Source organism: Callospermophilus lateralis, chromosome 1 (assembly GCF_048772815.1).
Source record: "Callospermophilus lateralis isolate mCalLat2 chromosome 1, mCalLat2.hap1, whole genome shotgun sequence".
Taxonomy (NCBI): domain Eukaryota; kingdom Metazoa; phylum Chordata; class Mammalia; order Rodentia; family Sciuridae; genus Callospermophilus; species Callospermophilus lateralis.
Genome location: NC_135305.1, coordinates 47,666,486 through 47,685,570, shown reverse-complemented (window position 1 = coordinate 47,685,570; position 19,085 = coordinate 47,666,486). Strand labels below are relative to the sequence as shown.

Sequence of the window (19,085 nt, the reverse complement as noted above, 5' to 3'; positions counted from 1 at the left end):
AGATTAAATAATCCTCAGGCCTCCTACTTGGCCCGTTTATTGTGGGGATAACATCAAGTCAGACTCAGAGATAGACAGGCAAAGCTGGAAGGATGGTGTCTGTGGTTCTTCAGTCCAAGGACTTCCTGTTTGATACTTGAAAAGTCTTTGACAAAAACTATGTCCTTTAATCATATATGTAGAGATGAAGTATAAATGGGTATGCCAGTTAGTGGTTAAAGAAATTAGAATCCCACTAAGATATAACAGACTGCCATGGGTGTCATTTGAGATGGAGGGATGGGAGGGAGGAAGGGAGAACAGAACACCAGGAACATAAAGAGGGTGAGAAGTTATTGGTTAATGGGTATAAGTTCACAGCCAGATAGGAATAACGTAAAAGACGAATAAATAGAAAAGGATAAGTCAGGTTATGTCTGTTTGCAGATGATGTGAATCCATACATAGGAAAACCTAAGGATTCTACCAAAAGACTTTTTGAACTGACATATAAATTTAGGAAATAGCATGATATAAAATCAATATACAGGGCTGGGGATGTGGCTCAAGCGGTAGCGCACTCACCTGGCATGCATGCGGCCCGGGTTCGATCCTCAGCACCACATACAAACAAAAATGTTGTGTCCGCCAAAAAACTAAAAAATAAATATTAAAATTCTCTCTCTCTCTCTCTCTCTCTCTCTCTCTCTCTTTAAAAAAAAATCAGGAGCTTTTCTGTATACCACTAGTGAATTTACTAATAAAGAAATCAGGAAAGTCTTTGTCAAAGAACCTCAAATAGGCTTTATCAAACAATTGCACGAATGTATAAGCAAAGAGAAACCACCTTCAGTTTAATATATAAACGATATAGTTTCTAGAAAACAAAAAACAGATGCCCCATTAGCATGGAAAATGTTAAGCTTCTCAAATAGTTTAAGAATTTAAATTAAAATGACAATAATATGATATTTTTCTCATATATTAGTATAGTTTTATTAAGCTAATACTTAGTATTTAAAAATATAAGGTGAGACACTTAACATCTCCTGCATACAAGATGCTAGATTGTTGTAACCTTTCTGGAAAATAGTTTGGAAATGTCAAATACATTAATATGCTTTCACCTTCTAATAGTTTTCATATTAGACAGAAACACGTTAATATTTACACACGTTAATATTTACACGTGTTAATATTAAACACGTTAATAAAAAAACATGTTAATATTTATCATGCTAGCTACTAAAAATTTGGAAACATTTTAATCTCTTAAGGGAAATGACAAAGTACTTCTGTGTTAAGAAACTATTCCTTCAGACGCTATCACTGATGAAAGGAAGGTTTCATAATATAGCAGTTATTAGAGAAATGCTGAATACTTAAAAGCATAAATATGACTTGAATTTTTTCATTACATAGAAAAAATGACTATTAGGATAAGCAGCCACAATGTTAACACAGCTTTTCTCTGGGTGGTGGGATTCTAGTTGGGTTTTGTTTTTTTTCCTTTGTGTATATGTGTGTGGCTTTTTTTTTCGTGTGTGTGTGTGTGTGTGTGTGTTTATGTGTGTTTTCCAATTTCTCTGGTAGCAGGTCTTAAAGTAGAAAACAACCACGAGGAAAGATGATTTTAGAATAGTACCATGTTACCAAATACCTACACTTTCACATTCATCACACATTCACCATCCAGTGGAAGGGAATTAAAGGAAAACTACCCAGCAGGTAGGTGGAGAGGTGGATCAACAGAAAATCAAGCCTCTCAAGGAAAAACAGAATTCTACCCTATAAGGAGTCCAATGCAGCAGCCTGCCACCCTGCATAGTTGACCCACTAGAGTAAAGTAAAGCTAAGCTTGCCCCTTCCTTTTCCATGAGGCATCCAGGACAATTTCATTCAGATATAATCTATCCATCAGCACAGTCCTCCTAGGAAGTTGCCTTTTAAAGGGTTTGCAATCTTAACAACAGTGATTTAAATGCATGCTAGCTTGTAGATGATTTCAGCTTAGTTAGGCAGCATAGAAAAAGTCCAACTAGCTGTTTTTGTTTTTGTTGCTGGGGGAAGCGGGAAGATGGTTGCAGAGAAAGCAGACAGGGTTGTACCTCATCTCTACATTCAATTCTGTGAAATTAAGAAATTTAAATATTTCTATATCAAATGCATCTGTTAATATAAAATGGTATATTTTAATTAAGTAAGAAAAAGATATTATAAGAGTCAGCACTATCCAATAAAAAACTTCTGCATGGTCCAGTATAGCAGGTTCTAATCACACATGTCTATGGAGCACTTGCAATGTGGCTAGTGTAACTTAACTTTTAATTTAATTTCAGTTAAAATAGCTTCATGTATTTAGTGGCTAATATATTTGGGAATCAAGTCAAAATTATAGTTTTCTCTATGAATTATTTATCTGTCAAACAGTTTCTTATTAATTATCTTTAATTCCTTAATTGAAAAATATAAATTAACATGTAAGTTGACTCAAACGAGCTTCCATAAGAGATGAAAATAGTTTTCTTCATTAATCCAAAATATTCTGCATATTTTTAAACCATCTTATTAAGATATGATTGACATACAGAAATGTGTACATATATACATGATGAGTTTGGAGATAAGTATACAGTCATGAAAACATCACTACAATCTGTGCCATAAAGCCATGCATCACCTTCGAAAATTTCTTCTAGCCTTCTTAATTCATTATTTGGGTGGGAGGGGATAGTAGTACTCAACATGAGCTGTATCCTCTAGGCAAATAATATTGCTAACTATAGAGACTATGCTGTACAGTAGGTCTCCAGGATGCATTCATCTTGCATAACTGAAACTTTACCCTTTGACAAATGCTGCTCCATCTCACATCCCTATAGACCTTGGCTACTGTCATTCTATTCTCTGCTTCTATGAGTTTTAACAATTTTAGATTCTTCATATAACTGATGTCAAGTAGTATTTTATATTAATTTATATGTCAGTTCAAAAAGTCTTTTGGTAGAATCCTTAGGTTTTCCTATGTATGGATTCACATCATCTGCAAACAGAGATAACCTGACTTGTCCTTTTCTATTTATTCGTCTTTTATGTTATTCCTATGCCTGGCTTATTTCACTTAACATTGTACTCTAGATTCATCTCTGTTGTCTCAAAAAGGTTTTCTTCTTGTAAAAGCTAAATAATATTATATATTATGTGTATATCACATTTTCCCTTTCTATATATCTGTCACTGGGCATTTAAGTTGCTTCCAAGTCTTGGCAATTGAGAATAATACTTCGGTGAACATAGAGGTATATAGATCTCTTTGAGATCCTCATTTCAGTTCCTTTGGATATATACCCAGTAGTGGCATTGCTAATTCATATGGTGATTCTATTCATTATTTTTTAATTGTTTTAGGAATTTTCCATACTGTTTTCTATAATGACTACACCAATTTACATTCCCATCAACAATGTTAAATTATTCTTTTTTCTCTACATCCTCAACAACTCTTGTTGTCTTTTCATATTTTTTCAGTTTTTGTTTTCTTTTATTGTGCTATGAATTGAACCCAGGGTCTTCTGCATACTAAACACATGTCCTTACACTGAGCTACATCCCCAGGCCCTGGATCTAGCAACTCTGTGGATTCAGCCACTCTGTTTTACGTTAAATGTAATTCTTGCTAAGTTAAGAATAACGTTTTACCATTATATATTGCAAGACGTTCTTATTGCCAGTTTGTTCATTGTTTTCAGAGTATTATGTAGTTCTTTTCCTCTTCCTCTCAGTTGTCTTCCTTTGTGATTTGATGATTGATTGTGGTGATATATTTGATACATTTTTCTTTATCTTTTTTCCTATTCTTTAAAGTTCCTTCCCACTTGGTTACCATGAGACTTACCTAAAACTTCATATAGTTATAGCAGACTGTTCCAAGCTGATAATAACATCAGTTACAAACAAAATCTCTGTACTCTTATTACACACACACACACACACACATACACAATTATGCCATTGTTGCTTTATTTCTAATATTGTGTATCCATTAACAAATTTTTGTGGTTATACTTTTAACTTTTATGTTAGGGTTAAAAGTGATTTTACATACCATCATTACAGTATTGCATTATTCTGTATTGTTAATATATCTACCTTTATCAATGAGATATATACTTCCATATACTTTATGTTGTTGCTTAGCATCCATTCATTTTATTTAACTCAAAAGAACTTTCTTCCGCATTTCTTATAAGCCATGTTGCATAGTGACAAACCTCCTGACTTTAATCTGGTAAAGTCCTTCCCCCTCCTTCATTTTTTAAGAACAGTTTTTCCAGATACAGTATTCTTGATTGGCAGTTTTATTTCACAGTTTAAATATAGCATCCATTCTCTCCTACCCTCAAAGGCATCTCCTAAGAAATTTGTTGATTATCTTATAATTTATTAACTTGTACATTAAAAGTTGTTTTTCTCTTGTTGCTTTAAAAATACTTTCATTGTCATTTTTTTTCCCAGTGCTGGGGATCAACTCCAGACCATTGCATATGTTGGACAAGTCCCTAACATTGGTTTTTGACAATTTCATTTATTTCTTTTGATTTAACCAATTAAGAGTTCTTTGGACTTCCGTGAATCTGGATGTCCATGTTCCTCTCCATATTTGGGGAGTTTTTGACTATTAGTTCTTTATGTTAGCTTTTACCTTTTTCTCTTTTTCTTCTCCTTCTGGGGATACCTATTTTAATATGTGTATTTGTTTCCTGAATGATGTGGCATACGTCCTTTGGATTGTCTTCATCCTTTTTGACTCTTGTTTCTTCTTGTTCTTCTGACTTGATAATTTCAAATGGTGTGTCTTAGAGTTTTATGATTTTTTTCTGCTTTTTCAGGGTTGCTATTAAAGCACTCTATTGAATTTTTTAATTCAGTTTTGTGTTCTTCCACTTTAGAATTTCTCTTTTATTCCTTTTTATTGTTTCTATCTCCTTGTTAAACTTCTCGTTTGTTCATGTATTGTTTTCCTGATTCCATTTAATTGATGCATCCTCCTGTTGCTCATAGAGCTTCTTTAAGATAATTATTTTGGGGCTGGGGATGTGGCTCAAGCGGTAGCGTGCTGGCATGCGTGTGAACCGGGTTCGATCCTCAGCACCACATACAAACAAAGATGTTGTGTCCGCCAAAAACTATAAAATAAATATTTTTAAAAAATTCTCTCTCTCTCTCTATTAAAAAAAAAGATAATTATTTTGTACTTTTTTTTCAGGAAGTTCATGGATCTACAGTTCTTTAGATGCAGTTACTGAAATTACTCTGGTTCCTTTGGTATTGTTATGCTTCCCAGATTATTCAGCATCCTTTAGGCCTTGTATTACAGTCTGTACATAGAAAGATGTAGTCACTTCATCACTTTTTCTAGACTTTACAGTTTGGCTTTAGTAGGTCCAATCTGCCTGGCTAAAAATTCTATGTGGCTGGCTATGTGTGGCTGGCTGCCAAGTTCCATGTGCTGGGTAAATTGTGGGTTTCATTAAGAAAAGATAAAACACTTTTAATATAATAATTTCTAAATTTTACAATGCCAAAAAATATTACCTGTGAACTAATGAAATGCAGATTTCCATGCCTTATTCTTCAGTTATTCTGAGTCAAAAGTTTGGAAGAGGGAAAGAAATTTGCATATTTAGCTAGCCAAAATGGTGATTTTGATGGATCTGTTCTGAATCACACTTTGAGAAACACTACTCTGATGAATCTCTTTCCAGACTGACATGCAAATGGCTTTTGAGGTATAATATATTCAGAAACAAAATAGCCTATAAAATAGGGTGTTCACATTTGTTTCCATTAAAAAGTATTTTTTAAAGCGTTATGAAGTACCTACTATGAAATAGCCATTGTTTATGTATGATTTCATTTAGACTTTTTTTTTTTTTTTTTTTTTTGGTGCATGGGGATTGAACCCAGGGCCTGTACATGTGAGGTAAGCACTCTACCAGCTGAGCTATATCCCCAGCCATAGACCTATTAATGGCTATGAAATGGGCCATCTTATTTCATTTCATAGATTGAAACATAATTCTCAAAGTAATTTAGTAAACTGACCTAAAAAGTGAGAGAGTGAGAAACCAAGCCTCTGAACTTCAGACTCCTAGGCTAGTACACTTACCACTTCTATATCTCCAGGAAAACAGTGAAGAGAAATAAGTCTGTGAAAAATAAAATATGAAATTTCTACATTACATTACATTACCCGCATCAAATCCTGAGTCCTATCCTAGACATGGTTTTCATACTACTTAACTACTTAACTCTATTTGGAATAGTTTAACAATAGTGAGTTTCTAGTACTGCATCTCAAATATTTATTCCCATATTTTAATTCTCTCTGATACTGATAAATACAAATGATACATTTGAATAAATAAAAAGCTACACTTCCTTCTTTTTGCCTCCCCTCTTCAATTTCGCTTTCATATACCTTTTTATCCCATATCTTTTCAAACAGTATGAGGATGATCCAGGGCTCTCAAGTCACACATAGCTCTCATAGTATGTGTCCTTACTGAGAATATACTTTATGGTCCACAAAGATTTTGGACTCCCAGCTGCATTATTCTCTCTGTGGGTCTACCAACTAGATGCTATTATTGCTTGGGATTCCATCATTAGTCTTTTTTTGAACTCATTCTACAAATATCTATGACTTTCACTCTTCTGGCTTTAACCATATGCTGGTGATTCTAGACCATAGACATATATGTGTGGAATCATGATTTAAAGCCCAGCTTCAGACTGAGTTTGAATTCAGGCCACTGGTTGTCTGGTCCTTGGACAAGTTTCTTAATCAAGTTTTTGTGGTTTAATTTCCTCACCTATAAGGTAGGAGTATGTTAGCATACAGTGGTAGTGTTAATTGAAATATATAGCATTTCTTATTACAAAGAATAGAGTACTTATTAGTATGAAGGTGTGTTTGTTAGTATTAGTGAATATTGAGTTAATCCAGAGACTCTTAGAACAGTGGCTCACACATTGTAAGTAGTTATAGTTAATGTTATTGTTGCTCTTATTGTTATTAGTTATAAATTGTCTTTCCAGTGGCCTCCTGTATATCTCTAAAAGCTCAATGTCTGTTCAAACACTCACACCACCTGCACCACAAGTGTTTCTTAGGCTACATTTGCTGTCTTCATTGGTAGTACTGATCACCCCATTGTTAAACCTCTTCCTGCTAGGATCCTTGTCTTCCTAGACCCCTCTCATAGCAGGACATGGGGCCTAAACAGTCTCCTAACCAGCTCCTTGTCTGCTCCATTCCCTTCTCACTGACCATTGAAATTCTTGCCTCGCTTATTTCCACCATGTTCCCCTTCCCCTAAGTAGCTCCTCACCCTTTCTGAGTGCTTTTCTGTAATACACATGTGATCACTTTTTGCCAATGTGTCATATTTTAGGTGTTCCTCCTTGCTTGTACCATCATGTCCTAAATCGTACCTGTAGGGCACCTTGCCCTTGAGTTTTGTTAATGTCCCATGAGAAGAGGTTGCTGATCCCTTTGAGTTCATTAAGGTTCATGATGATGCAGTGTTTGAGTGTGCAGCATTTCTACCCTTAACCTGCACCAGTCCTCTTTGCCATAGAATTCCCAACACATCTTACAAGATATTAATTTTCCTTTAAATAGAATTTGTGTAAAGCTGACCCACAAGACAAACATTGCAGCATCACCTACGAAGTCCTTCACAGTCTAATTGCTCTTGTCCCTGCAACACTCTCACCCACGTCTTCAGCTCTAGTACTTCCAGCATCCTACTGAATAAAAGGTACACAGACCTCCATGTCTTTTCCCAAGCCCATCCCCTGCTTGGAGAGCTCTTTCTTCCTTTCCTTAACTGGAAAAGTCTTCTGAATTCTTTCTAGAACTTATTTCATTTCATAGGTAAATTTAGTTACCCACCCAATCTCTTTCCTTTGGCATTTCCCTTTTGATTATTTGTGTCTCAGAATCTCTTGAGAACAGGAATCTTGTTCTCTCTTTGTACCCTCTTTCTCAGATACCAAACATTCAGTGAGTGTTTGTTGCATGAGTGGCATTAAAAGAAGATGAAAGCAAATAAAAAATACTAAAGAACCTTGATATGGCATCAATACTCAGGTTCTATTCTCTTTAACCCAGTGCATGTAGTAAAGGACTTTGCATGCTTGACATGGAATAAAGCACTTTGACACTTGAGGGAAAAACACTAATAATCATAAAATTATAACCAGACACATGTTTCATGTGTCTCAAATGCCTATGACAGGGTGGGTCATCTAGTTGGAATACAGCAAAAGTTTGCTGAAGCTGAAGCTGAGTTCCAAAGGATTAGTCAACCAGGAAAAGAGGAATAAAAGTAGCAATTAGGTGGGAGAAACCTCAGACATTAAGGCTTGGTGCAAAATGAAGCTGCAGAGGTGGGGAGAACCTTGTAGAATGTGCCAAGGAGCTTGAATTCTTTATCCTAAGAGCAGTGGAAAGGCACTGAAGGGCTGGGGAGGTGGAAAGTGGAGTAAGGAATTAATCAGCCTTAAATTAGAAGATTCATCTGACTACACATACCAAACAGATTGGAAAAGGAATAGTCAGAGGTCTTCACTTTGGTTTCTGATAAATTAATCAAAGGAATTAAAGCTATAACATAGACAGGGTTTAGGAATGAGAAGAGAAAGGAAAACATTAACAATTAATCTTAGGTCTTTGGCTTGAAATACAGAATGGATTCTAGTGTCATTTGCTGATGCAGGTGCCCTGGAAGAGAAACAGATTTGGAGGGAAAGACTATGATGTCCTTATTGGACATGTTGAGACTGAGCTGCCTTTGAGACATCAGAGGGAGGTGATATCAAATAAGAAATTGGTCCTGGAGTTCAGAGGAGTCATATGAGCTCAAAATATCTATATAATTTTAAGATTTTGACAAGTTGAAATGATCCTGTGTCAGTCAGTAGCTATTATTCTCAAGCTAAGATGCTTTAACTGGAGCACCACCCCGCCCAGAAGAAATGAAAAGTAACCATAAAAGAAAATGGAAAAAACAGAGATACTTACCACCAGAAAGGGTCTTAGACCATGTTTGCCAGGAAAAATAGGAGGAAGATAAAATCTTATCATGAAAGGGTACAGGAAATTTTATATTTATGGCTACCTTATATTAAAATTAAATTGGCCAGAGTGTGGCATAGTCAGAAGAGCAAAATTCAACACCATTCAAAGTGAAGCTACTTTGACTGTGAAAGGAAAAGAGCCCTAAGAGCCCTGACTATCTGGCCTCCTCTCATCCAGCAGCCCCTACCCCAGAGTCCAGATGAGGAAATAGAAGCCCAAGGTCTCAAGATAGCTACCACAGAGCAAGGACTTGACCTTGGTGGTACCAAGTAAGCTTTCCACAACTCTGTACAGAACTCAACAAGATCAGAGAGAGAAAGAGCAGAGGCTTCACCTCCAGTCATGTCCTCATTGTCTCCTGTTTGTATTAACCAGCCTTTGTGGCCTTCTTTTGATGCCTGTGTGTGACCAGTGTGGACAGGTAGCAGAACGCCAACTGTAAGGTAGGAAGATGAGAATGGAATTCATTGTGTGTAGTGATGAGAATCCTGGAAAAACACTGGAGGACTGAGAGTTAGAAATGGTCAGTGCAAATTATTAGCAGAGCCAAGACAAAACATGACAATTCTCATAATGTATTCCTGTAATACGTAACTATCAATTCTGATCTTGAATGGTAAGACACAATAATGATAAACTTCCTAAATCCTCATTTATTGCAAAAAAAAAAAAAAGGATTAGGAAGAAATAAACACTTTTCACTGAGCATATACATACAGGTACTTCAGATACTTTGATATATATATACACTTACACATACATATTCTTTCTCATAATGTAGAATATTTTCCCCTGAGTTCATCTTAAAAATAGCACAGAGAACAAATTTGACCTGATTGCCCAGATGACTTAATGAAAATATCTTGCCAACTCAGCCTGGGTAAATTAACTTGATTAAATTTACTTGTTTAGGTCAAGGCTGCATATTCAGAAAACACCTGTTCAAATCCAACTATGTGCATAAAAGGAAAGATGCACACTATTCAGCGCCATTCATAGACAGGAAATAGAAAGTAAGGTAGATCACTGCATTGGGGAAAACAGAGGGAAAAGGAACAATGAGAGAAGACATTGTGGAGAACTTACCAACATCTGGACTAGGTGTGCTGTTTTAGAAATTAGAGATTTTTCAGAACAAGGTATGTTTTGAATAAATACATTCTGTCAAATACTATCATTCATTCAGTCAAATGTATGTCACCTGGGAAGAACTTTAAGGAGTCAGTTGCCACAAAGCTTCAAAGAAGTGGATTCACAGTTGGAAAAAAAAAAAAAAAGATGGGAAAGAGCCTATTCATTAGCATTCTGGGTCTGGAGGTGTGGCTCAGTGGCAATACACCTGGCCAGCATAAATGAGGTCCTAGGTTCAATCCCCAGTACTTAAAAAAAAAAAAAAAAAAAATCTTATTCATGAAAGAAATCCTGTTTACTTCCAGTCTGTGATATTCAGGATCCACGTGGAATTTTAATAATATTACTTAGCCCTCATCTTAATAAACAAAATCAAAACATCTGCTAATAGGTATCGCCAATCTTATCCTCTCCCCCTGTCAAACAAATACCTAGTTTTTCATGATAGGTTGTATCATTGAAAACTGTCTTTTCTGTGAAAGTCTGTATAACTTCCAGTGCATTTATCCCTTGTTTACTTCATGAAATGTCATGGCTAAAATAGCAATAACTTGGTTTTAAACTCATCAGTCTATAGCTGGACTTCTACCCATTGCTTCTTAGAATTTATCTTCTACCTTCCACTCAAATCTTATATTCTATTAAAATCATTCTTATGTCATCTTAAAATTTAACAAGAAATTTAAAACAACATGCCTCATGGCCCTCATCATGATTCATTCTACGTACAGTCATTTTAAAGTGCTTTCATCTTTAATTTCCTTGAGAGTATGTATCATGAGGCAAAGTTGTTAATTGCCCAGACAGACTCTAGGTGTTAAATATTATTCAAACAAACCCAGTACATAGCATACACAATAAAGAGCAGGGAAACAAAGAGATTGCAATGTTTCATTCCAACCCAACACCCTCAGGAGAACAGAGAGCACAAGGCAAACCCATAAGTATTTATATACTCCCTGAGCTGTTCAGAGAAAGTTCACAGGAAGCAGTTAAAGATTCAGCAACGAAACCCAGCATTTACCTTGATTTCCTTGGAATCTTGCTGTTTTGTGCAATTAAAACCCAAATGAAAAATATGTCATTATTAATCTTGTTGTTAATAGAGTTTGGTTTTGAAAGTAGCTTTTCCACCACCTGGGCCTCAACAAATATCTTACAAAGAAAACCTTCTGTAAGAAGTGTATGGCTCACCTGGTTGATCCCAGAGGTGCAGTGGCTGTTCATGGCCATGTAAGCACTTAGAGTCCCTACAGTATTTTACCTCCCAGGGGACCATTTGGGATAGGGAAGAACTCAAAAAGAAGCTTCTGCTTTTTTTTGAAATGGAAACAAAGATTATTGTGGTTTGGTTGCAGCAGACCACAAGCCCACACACAGGACTTGCTGAGATGTAACCTGATGATGCTCGTACTGTAAAGAGAAGTCCAGCTAGACAGGCTGCCAGATGCCTCTATGGAGACACTTCTGCCCTAAATGCATCTGCCAGTAGGCTTCCTGTCATTTTATCAGCTCCATTTCTGATATCCTGCAGCTTAATTCCTGTGCCACCTTATAAAGAAAGTTCACTCCAGATCCTCTGGCAAAGCCCTTCTTTCCCTCCTCCAATTCAGTCACACTGTGCACCCTTCTGCTGTGGCCCATAGAACTTCTGCCTTGCGTAATACCCAGTTGTGCTCATGTCTATCTCTTCCACTAGTTTGTATGTTCCTGAAGGAAAAAATCCAAGAGTCCTCTGTTTTTATTTCCTATCTTAGGTACTCCATAATAATTATAACCCAGTGACATTAATTGAGCACTTAATATAGATCACCTCATTTATTCCTTGCAATTCTGTAGTGTAATGGTAGATAATGTGGGAGCATGATCACCTGCGTTCAAAGGCTTTCTTCCCTATTGTCCACCAATGACCTTCAAACAGGTGTGATTCCAATGGCCTTCTAACAGCCTCAATTCAGTCCTATCACCCTAGATATCTCCACATATTTCATTGAATTAGATGCATTAGGTAAGAATCAAACTCATTTTTACACGTTGTCACTAAGCCATCCTAATTATGATTTAATATAGTTACATTTTCAGACAAATAATGGATAGTTATTATTATCACATCAATAACAATAATTCCTTAAATTTCTTTAATATTTGGCATTTTCACAGTTCTTTCAGGTAAAACTCCACCCCTGAGCTTCACACCATTTTTATAAGGTGAGCAGGATAGCTATCTTTTCCCCATTTTACTGATGAGTGCAAGAAAGCAAGAGAAATGAAATGACTTGACTCTATCTTATAACCAGAAGGTAGTAGAGCTCCAACTTGAACCCACACCTTCAAAAGGTGTTCACAGGATTCTTGCCTCTTCACTGCCTTGTCCCTCAGCATCTTTCACAGATGTGCATCCAGGTTCACTAGAAGGCACCCAGAGCCAGGTGCTGTGCTAGAGCCTCTGATGCATAAGGTTGTCTAGTAACCATAGCAATAGTCGCTCTCCTCCAAGTGACATCACCCAGCACACACTTGCTCTCAAGATTTGAGTTACAAGAGATGAGGCATTTTCCACAGAGGGCCATTAAGTTTGGAATTCCCTTCCCCTGGTCTGACATAGCCCTGGAGTATTGGTCTTCTGGGTCCTTGCAAACCACATCAAGTTGAGTTAGGCAGTCATGATTGGTGAGAAATCCTAATGGGCAGGAAGAAAGTGCTAATTTGACTTTCAGATGTGAGCAATTTATAATTTTGTGTTTTTTGCTGTTTATATCCCATAGGATAACTATTCAAATGAATATAATTCTCCTTCTTTTAAAAATAAAACTTTAAAACTTTAGTCAGCTATTTGCATGATTTTGTTTCTGTGTTCTTACATCATGTCGCAAATGATGTGATGGAGAAACCTATAGGGAAGTTTTTGTTTCTTTTGCATAAACTATTTTGCAGTAATTGATCAGCCATAGAGAAAAGATTATCTCCTGTGCACTCGCAGTGAGCTCTTCGGTCACTAGAGACCAATAAACTGTGTCCCTAGAACTATTATCACTTTGTTGAAGAAGCTGCTATGTGAACAAAAACCAGCCTTTGTTAATTTCCCTTTTCGTATTTAAAAAACCTTGTCAGCATTTCCCCTTTGGGAGTGTACGTAATTTGTCAATAGTGCGTATTATTTTAGTTCAAAAGAGGAAAGATGTAGGAAAGTGTATCTTATTAGTTCCGCCTATCCATTGATCTTCTTTAATAAAGTAAAATTCCCCATGTTTTTCTAATAGAGTAAGCTTTTTTCATTTCATACAAATATAAAAATTTTAACTTCAGGCATGTTTGCTTATACCTGTAATTCCAGCCAGAAGGATGAGACCAGAATAACTCACATTTAAGGCTACACTGAGCAATTAGGCAGACCCTGTCTCAAAATGAAAAGAGTGGAAGGTGTAGCTCTGTGGTAGAGTGCTTGCCTAGCATGTGGGAGGCCCCGGGTTCAATACCCAGCACTGCAACCAAATGAATAAATAAATAAATAGAGAAAGAAAAGGAATAAAAAATTTTAGAATTGCAAGATGCTTTTGAGAATAATTTGAATTCCTGACTCTTTCCCTTCCTCCCTCCAACATACACATTTAACTGATTTGAAAGAACTGAGGCCTGGAATGTATTGTGATCAGACTGAGCCCACATAGAGATAGAGGACACAGAAACCAATCCACAAAACTACAACTATCTTATATTTGATAAAGGGGCTAAAAGCATGCAATGGAGGAAGGATAGCATCTTCAACAAATGGTGCTGGGAAAACTGGAAATCCATATGCAACAAAATGAAACTGAATCCTTTTCTCTCTCCATGCACAAATGTTAACTCAAAGTGGATCAAGGAACTTGATATCAAATCAGAGACATGGCATCTGATAGAAGAAAAAGTTGGCTATGATCTACGTACTGTGGGGTCGGGCTCCAAATTCCTCAATAGGACACCCATAGCACAAGAGTTAATAACTAGAATCAACAAATGGGACTTACTCAAACTAAAAAGTTTTTTCTCAGCAAAAGAAACAATAAGAGAGGTAAATAGGGAGCCTATATCCTGGGAACAAATCTTTACTCCTCACATTTCAGACAGAGCCCTAATATCCAGAATATACAAAGAACTCAAAAAATTAGACAATAAGATAACAAATAACCCAATCAACAAATGGGCCAAGGACCTGAACAGACATTTCTCAGAGGAGGACATACAATCAATCAACAAGTACATGAAAAAATGCTCACCATCTCTAGCAGTCAGAGAAATGCAAATCAAAACCACCCTAAGATACCATCTCACTCCAGTAAGATTGGCAGCCATTAGGAAGTCAAACAACAACAAGTGCTAGCGAGGATGTGGGGAAAAGGGTTCACTTGTACATTGCTGGTGGGACTGCAAATTGGTGTGGCCAATTTGGAAAGCAGTATGGAGATTTCTTGGAAAGCTGGGAATGGAACCACCATTTGACCCAGCTATTCCCCTTCTCGGTCTATTCCCTAAAGACCTAAAAAGAGCATACTACAGGGACACTGCTACATCCATGTTCATAGCAGCACAATTCACAATAGCAAGACTGTGGAACCAACCTAGATGCCCTTCAATAGACGAATGGATAAAAAAAAATGTGGCATTTATACACAATGGAGTATTACTCTGCATTAAAAAATGACAAAATCATAGAATTTGCAGGGAAATGGATGGCATTAGAGCAGATTATGCTAAGTGAAGCTAGCCAATCCCTTAAAAACAAATGCCAAATGTCTTCTTTGATATAAGGAGAGTAACTAAGAACAGAGTAGGGACAAAGAGCATGAGAAGAAGATTAACATTAAACAGGGATGAGAGGTGGGAGAGAAAGGGAGAGAGAAGGGAAATTGCATGGAAATGGAAAGAGACCCTCAGGGGTATACAAAATTACATACAAGAGGAAGTGAGGGGAAAGGGAAAAATATATAAGGGGGAGAAATGAATTACAGTAGAGGGTGTAGAGAGAGAAGAGGGGAGGGGAGGGGGGAGGGGGATAGTAGAGGATAGAAAAGGCAGCAGAATACAACAGACACTAGTATGGCAATATGTAAATCAATGGATGTGTAACTGATGTGATTCTGCAATCTATATACGGGGTAAAAATGGGAGTTCATATCCCACTTGAATCAAAGTGTGAAATATGATATATCAAGAACTATGTAATGTTTTGAACAACCAACAATAAAAATTTTTAAAAAAGTAATTAATTTGAATTAAGCCTGAAATAAAGAAAAAAAATAAATAGAATTGGGTTATATATTTTCAGTCTAATGCTCTTTCCACTTTGCCTTTCAGTGTGTGTATCTGTTTTAGCTCAAAGACTGCTGAATAATATTCTAGAAGCAGGAATCATCCTTAAATATCCCAGTTAGAGGTGCTTGACAAATGCACATTAATGACTTGTGTTCTCATGTTATGAGAGCCTTGAACATCACACCTCTCTTCACTTTCTGTTCTTATTTTATTCAATCTTCTGTGCATATGTAAGAAAAAGTAGAGATATGGTCAAATAATACATAAAGGAAAGGAATTTGATTAAGCTTGGCCTTCATTGTTTGTGAGCTCCTGTGTTCCACTTGAAAAATGTTTTAAGGAATAATTTCATGAACCTAATGTTATTTATCAGTAACTTAAATGATCGTATATTTATTGAGACTATACTCCTATTCCACATTATTTTTTTAATGATGTATTATTTCCAGCCATGGGAAAGGACCTTGAAGTTCATGTTCAGAAATGAAGAGTAAGTAATGCAAGCTAGCTTGACCTCAGCTTTCAGCTGAGTCTTTGTAGATTTTAGTAGCTGGGGAGAAGTTGATTCAGGAATTGTTTGCACTGCTATAGATTGCATGCTCAGAAACATTCTAATTACTCTCTGTAATCTGTATTACAGTTTGTTTCAGTGTTGGAAGGAGTGTTGTCTAAGCTGTCAAGGTATGATGAAGGCACTTTCTTTTCATCCATTCTGTCTTTCACTGTAAGTATTGGAAAGAGTTCTCTTTTGCTGTCTCTCAACTCTTATCATACTTACAAAGTAGTTAAGAATATAATTCTCATAAATATCTCTTTTTCCCCCCATTTAAGGTGAAAGCAGCTGCAAAATATGTTGATGTGCCTGTAAGTATTTGTTTTCATATGCCTTTCCAAACTATATATAATTCTCTCTCATATATACACTTTTTTAATTTAATAATTATGCTTCGCCACAGGTTTATTTCAAATCTTTAAAACAGCACCAACCCCTTAGGAAGTAGTTTATTTTTCTTAAGCACTAAACTTCATAACAAAGCTTGGCAAAGTTATTTCAGCACACTTTTTCCTTTGTAAGTTGGAGGTTAGCTCACCATGAGAGCATAAAACTGGAGTGGCAGGAGGAAGCTAGATTGCTCCAAGCTGGGATAGAAAATGCCTCATACTATTATTGAGAGGGAAAAAAATGAATGCCATTCTTTATCCTATATGAAAATTTCAACAGATTTCTGATTAGAGTTAAAAATAACCATAAAAGTGAATAAGTTAAACCAAAGAACTAATTTTCTAAATACAAAAGTGTTACAAATTAGTAGTCACTTATTTTAACATTTGACTTTTCACAGAATTCTTGGGAAATAATTCATGACTTATAAATTTGTCCAGAAATTAAGATGCCATGAACAGAAATCATAAAATTTACTCAACCATAATGAAACAATTTATGTGGTAAATATAACCAGGTAGTCAGCAATTTTAAGTTGATCATCATAACAAATTAGTTTTTGCTTTAAATTCTGTTATCACAATGTGTATGATCAAGGCTGAACATGTCCCTTTTAGTCATATATTTCAGCATATGTATTGATTTTCAAAGAATTATAACACAGTAAAAAAAATTAAAATTTAAAACTGGATGGAATATGACTCACATCTTCATGAGGCACAGCACACCTCTAGATCCTTGGAGTGGGGTTTTTCATTTTTAAAATCATAAGTCATGATCCATATATTTATCAATTGATTTTAAAATATATTTCTATACCAAATCCTATGTGCAAATGTTAAGAGCAGCTTTGCTTATCAACAAAACTAGAAGCAACCAAAAATGCCCTTCACTGGGTGAATGGGTAAGCAGCAGTATTAGATTCATAGAATGAACAACTGTTCAGGAAAAAAAAGGAAAGAAAAAAACAAACTCACAGGACACTGGGAGCGTGAGTAAATCTTAAATGCATATTGCTAAAAGAAGCCTGTTTGAAAGGACTACATGTGTATGATTCCATTTATATCATGTTCTGCAAAATATAAAACTATAAAGATTATAAACATTAGTGGTTGTCATGATTCAAGATCACGGAAATTGAATTGGTGAAATAAAGCATGTTTTCTGAGAAGCAACAAAACTGTTCTGTATGATACTGTAACGGTAGATGCATAACTGTGTATATATTCATCAAAACCTAACTTCACAGCAAAAACAAAAAGTGAACCTGAATGTAAGATTTTTTTTAAAAAAATCATTTAGCTCATCATAACCTTACAAAATGGAAAGAAAACTTATAAAATCATCATTGTAAATAAAATAACATTACTGAAAGGAGAAGGGGGAAATACCAATCTAAATAACTTTGGAAATGAGCAGGTTTGATAAAAATAAAGAAAAAACAGAACTACAAATTAGCATTTTACTTTAGTTGATAAAGCTTTTCTCCACAGGTTAGCAATTCACAATTACTATACATGTATATTGAAATTAAATAAATGGGTGATGGGTGGTAGGAGCCAAGTTCTCATTGTTAGAGTAAGAGACAAGCGAAGGAAGAAGGCTAAAGTAATCCTATAATAATTAGAGTTTAGACATCACTGTGGACTTCTCTTTCGCTTAATAGGAATAGAACTGTTTACATATAACAACATTGTAGGTGAAAGGCCCTGGGTATGCTTGGATTGTGTACTCACTTTCTATTTTTTGTTTGTTGAGTCTAGAAGTGATGACCCCCAGGGGAAACAAGCACACATAGCACCCAGAACTTGGACTCTAGAGTCCAGTAAAATGAACTTGGACTCTAGAGTCCAGTAAAATGAGGTCCTTGAAAAAATAGCTAATGTTCAAAAACAGCTGTAGCAAAACGAATCTGAAGCATCATGTCCTGACAGAAAGTAAGGAAACATTCACAAACACCGCAATGATGGAGGGTACATCATAGGGACACAAGTGTTATTGTAAAGAATTCTCAATGGCCTAAGCTAGGAAATTTGAGCAGCCAAATAATTAAAATGTAATTTGAGTTATAACCCAGAGTATAATCATTAGTTCCAAATTGATATAAATGATTGACAAGACAAATGGTAGGAAAAAAAAAAAATCTCCTGTGCAGAAGACCCCAAATAATGTAGACACTTCTTCCTGAAGAAGGTATACATCAACAAATCTCCCCATTCCTTAAGTGTGGGCTCCACATAGCAACTTCCTTCCAAAGTGTACAGTATGAAGAGGTCCATGGACAGAGTAGATTCATAGTGGAGAATCTAGCCAATATTACCTTAGCTACTGGATCAAGGTCAACATCAACAGTGATAAATCATATTGATGATAGTTAGCCTTGATGTGATGTGATAAAAAATGGTACTTTATAGCCTTCCTCCACAAAAACTTGTAAATCTAGTTGAGAGTAGAGACAAACATGAAACTCATCTCAATAGAGAAGATGTTGCAAAATATCTGAGAGTACTCCTCAAAACTATGAAGGTCATTTATTAAGGAGAGTAGAAAGTGGCCCAGTCAAGAGGAGTCTATGGAGATGTAACAACTAAT

General features: G+C 35.9%; 1 protein-coding gene across 1 annotated transcript in view; it reads left to right on the top strand.

Annotated features, from left to right (window-relative positions):
* Cadps2 (calcium dependent secretion activator 2) overlaps positions 1-19,085 on the top strand; it is a 501,039-nt gene that overhangs the window by 446,121 nt on the left and 35,833 nt on the right. Inside the window, exons 24-25 of the mRNA XM_076861895.2 lie at positions 16,191-16,274; positions 16,382-16,414. Coding sequence (XP_076718010.2) covers positions 16,191-16,274; positions 16,382-16,414 — 117 coding nt within the window. The remainder of the gene's footprint in view (positions 1-16,190; positions 16,275-16,381; positions 16,415-19,085) is intronic.